Source organism: Octopus bimaculoides, chromosome 16 (assembly GCF_001194135.2).
Source record: "Octopus bimaculoides isolate UCB-OBI-ISO-001 chromosome 16, ASM119413v2, whole genome shotgun sequence".
In the NCBI taxonomy this organism is placed as follows: Eukaryota; Metazoa; Mollusca; class Cephalopoda; order Octopoda; family Octopodidae; genus Octopus; species Octopus bimaculoides.
The window spans coordinates 52,374,989-52,378,060 of NC_068996.1; the positions used below are offsets into that span (position 1 = coordinate 52,374,989).

General features: G+C 39.7%; 1 protein-coding gene across 1 annotated transcript in view; it reads left to right on the forward strand.

Moving 5' to 3' along the window:
- Positions 1 to 3,072, forward strand: part of LOC106870454 (beta-alanine-activating enzyme) — a 116,740-nt gene that overhangs the window by 33,251 nt on the left and 80,417 nt on the right. Inside the window, exon 7 of the mRNA XM_014916555.2 lies at positions 1,953 to 2,062. Coding sequence (XP_014772041.2) covers positions 1,953 to 2,062 — 110 coding nt within the window. The remainder of the gene's footprint in view (positions 1 to 1,952; positions 2,063 to 3,072) is intronic.

The window sequence follows — 3,072 nt, forward strand, 5'->3', positions numbered from 1 at the left end:
CCCGCACAAGCCAGTCCAGGGGCACTGGCAACGATCTTACTTGGCTTGCCGGGTCTTCTCACGCACAGCCCATTTCCAAAGGTCTCGGTCCGTAGTCATCGCCTCGGTGAGGCCCAATGTACGAAGGTCTTGCCTCACCACCTCAGCCCAGGTCTTCCTGGGCCTACCTCTTCCACGGGTTCCCTCAACTGTTAGGGTGTGGCACTTTTTCACGCAGCTATCCTCCTCCATTCTCACCACATGTCCATACCAGCGCAATCGTCTCTCTTGCACGCCACAACTGATGCTTCTAATGTTCAGCTTTTCTCTCTTTAGATGTAGCATATCCCCAATAATTGATAATTACATTGTGGGTTCAGTCCCATAGCCTGGTACTTTGAGCAAATCATCATCATCATCAACTGTCTTTTACTATAGCCCCAGGCCAACTAAAACTTTGTGAGTGGATTTGGTAAATGGAAACGGAAAGAAGCTCTTCGTGTGTGTGTGTGTGTTAGTGTGTATGTGTTCGTGTCTCCTTGTTTGGACACTGTGTGACAGTTGTAAAATAGTTGTCGCTGTCATTCAAGTAATGTCATTCATTTCCAATATTGTGCAAGAACATGGTTTTGATGAAGCAGTGAGGAAATCTAGGTATAAGATATTTTCATATGTTTTAGTGTAAGCACATTGATGTTCACGTGTTGTTACATATGTGTGTGTTTATAATACACAAGTTGAATTTCAGTTACCTGGGGACATATTGCAGGTATACAACTAGATAAATGAAATTTAACTGAATAACAAATTAAATAGTGAACATTACCTTAATCCTTTAGCAATCAGATTATTCTGTCAAATGTAACACTTATTTATTTACATTGTTTTGAATTATCATCATCATCATCCAGTGTTTTAAATCCAGGTTTTGTCCCCGTTAACGAGGGTGGCTGGATTTACCTCAATGCCATAGCAACCGCCCTCACACCATCTTGCCATTTGCCTGGTGTTGGGCATCCTCCTTTTTCAAACCAACCCTCTCAATCGCCTCCTCCACCTGTCCTCTCCACCTTTTCCTCGGTCTACGTCACTTTCGCTGTCCATTTACATCAAACTCTAGCACCCTCCTTAGAACATGCTTTTCATCCCTCCTCAACACATGCCCTATACCACTACACTCCATTCGCCATTGCCAACCATCCACTGATTCCTCCAACCCCAGCATCCCCATCAAGTCCTCAGTCCTCCTCTTATCAAACAGCTTCACTCCACACATTTCTCTCACCATTTCTCTCTCAGTCCTTCTCAAAATTACCATCTCTCTCTTCCTCAAGCACCATGTCTCACTCCCAAACAGCATTGCAGCTCTCACACAACTCTTATAGACCCTTCCTTTCATCTTCAATGAGAACCTTTTCCCATATAAAAAAGCTCCACATTCCCTGAACTTCACCCAACCAAGTCTCGCTCTTGCTGTCACAGCTGCTCCACATCCACCTCTTACATCCACCCAATCTCCTAATTAACAAAACCCTCTCACCGTTTCCTCCTCATCGCAGAGCGTTTTCACTGGTTCTGCCATGCGTTATCTCGTAGCTTCAAGATTTCAATGTTGTGATTGTTTAGTTTTAGAATGACATTGTAGGATAGGTGTAAGAAGCTGGATCTGGCCAGTTTGAATATAAAGTAGGTAAAATATTTGAGTTGTATACAGTTGGTTTCAGTGCTAAAGGGTTACGGTAAATTTGAATATTTTCTAAAATTTTTAGAATGTAATAAATTTTGAAACATTCCAAAAATTTTCAAATGTTGTGTCATGTTAACACCTGTTGACTAATGATTGGGAATGTTCCTTTGAACAACATTCCTTGATAGGTGAGGTATTTATCTCATTACTCAGTTTTCTTTTATCTTTATTAATCATTAGATTACAACTTCATTTCTTTAAACAATTGGTTTCTCTTTGTTCACAGGTCAAATCAATCAGAAATTCCACTTGGAGAATCCTTAAGTGATACCACTACAATGGTTATTAATGATGATGGCCATGTTTTATCAGAAGGTTGTGGATGGTTATATACAGGTACAGTTAAATATATTTCTATTGTCTTTGAGAGGAATATGAAAGACACTCTAAAATATATTTCAGTTTATTTCACATTTCTCTTAGCTTTCTTCTTCTATAACCCTAAATGTTAAAATTAGTCCAGAACACCTCATTCTTAAAAACCATTCTTTTCTTTTCATAATTTCTAATATGTATTTGTTTCTTTAATGGCATTCAGTTCAGATTTATATTACACTAACAATTTTGGTTTGGGTTCAGTCCCATTGCACAGCACTTTGGACAAATAGCTTGTATTATTGCCCCAGGCCACCCCAGGCTGATCAAAGCCTTGTGAGTGGATTTAATAGACAGAAGCTGAAAGGTGGCGAGCTGGCAGAAACGTTACCCTGCCGGGCGAAATGCTTAGCGGTATTTCGTCTGCCGTTACGTTCTGAGTTCAAATTCCGCCGAGGTCGACTTTGCCTTTCATCCTTTCGGGGTCGATAAATTAAGTACCAGTTATGCACTGGGGTCAATGTAATCAACTTAATCCCTTTGTCTGTCCTTGTTTGTCTCCTCTATGTTTGGCCCCTTGTGGGCAATAAAGAAATAAGAAGCTGAAAGAAGTCTGTCATGTGTATGTGTCTTTGTGTTTCTTCCCCACTACTGCTTGGCAACCAGTGTTGGTGTGTTTGCATCCCTGTAACTTAGCAGTTTGGCAAAAATGTCCAGTCCATTAGAATAAGTACCAGGTTTAAAAATTAAGCCCTGGAGTTGATTTATTCAACTAAAAACTTTCAAAGGTGGTGCTCCAGCATGGCCACAGTTCAATGACTGAAACAAGTAAAAGATAAAAGGATAAAAAAATATATTACATAAATGTTGGTGCATCAAGAAGAGAAAATGTTAATTAACTTCTTAATCAATTATTTCACTTTATATCATTTTGGGAAAATATGAAGTCAGTATCATACCAGTTCCACTTTTCTAAAATTTAATGACTTAGCACCTCAGAAGAATAAAATAAACAGCTTAGCTTCCGAACT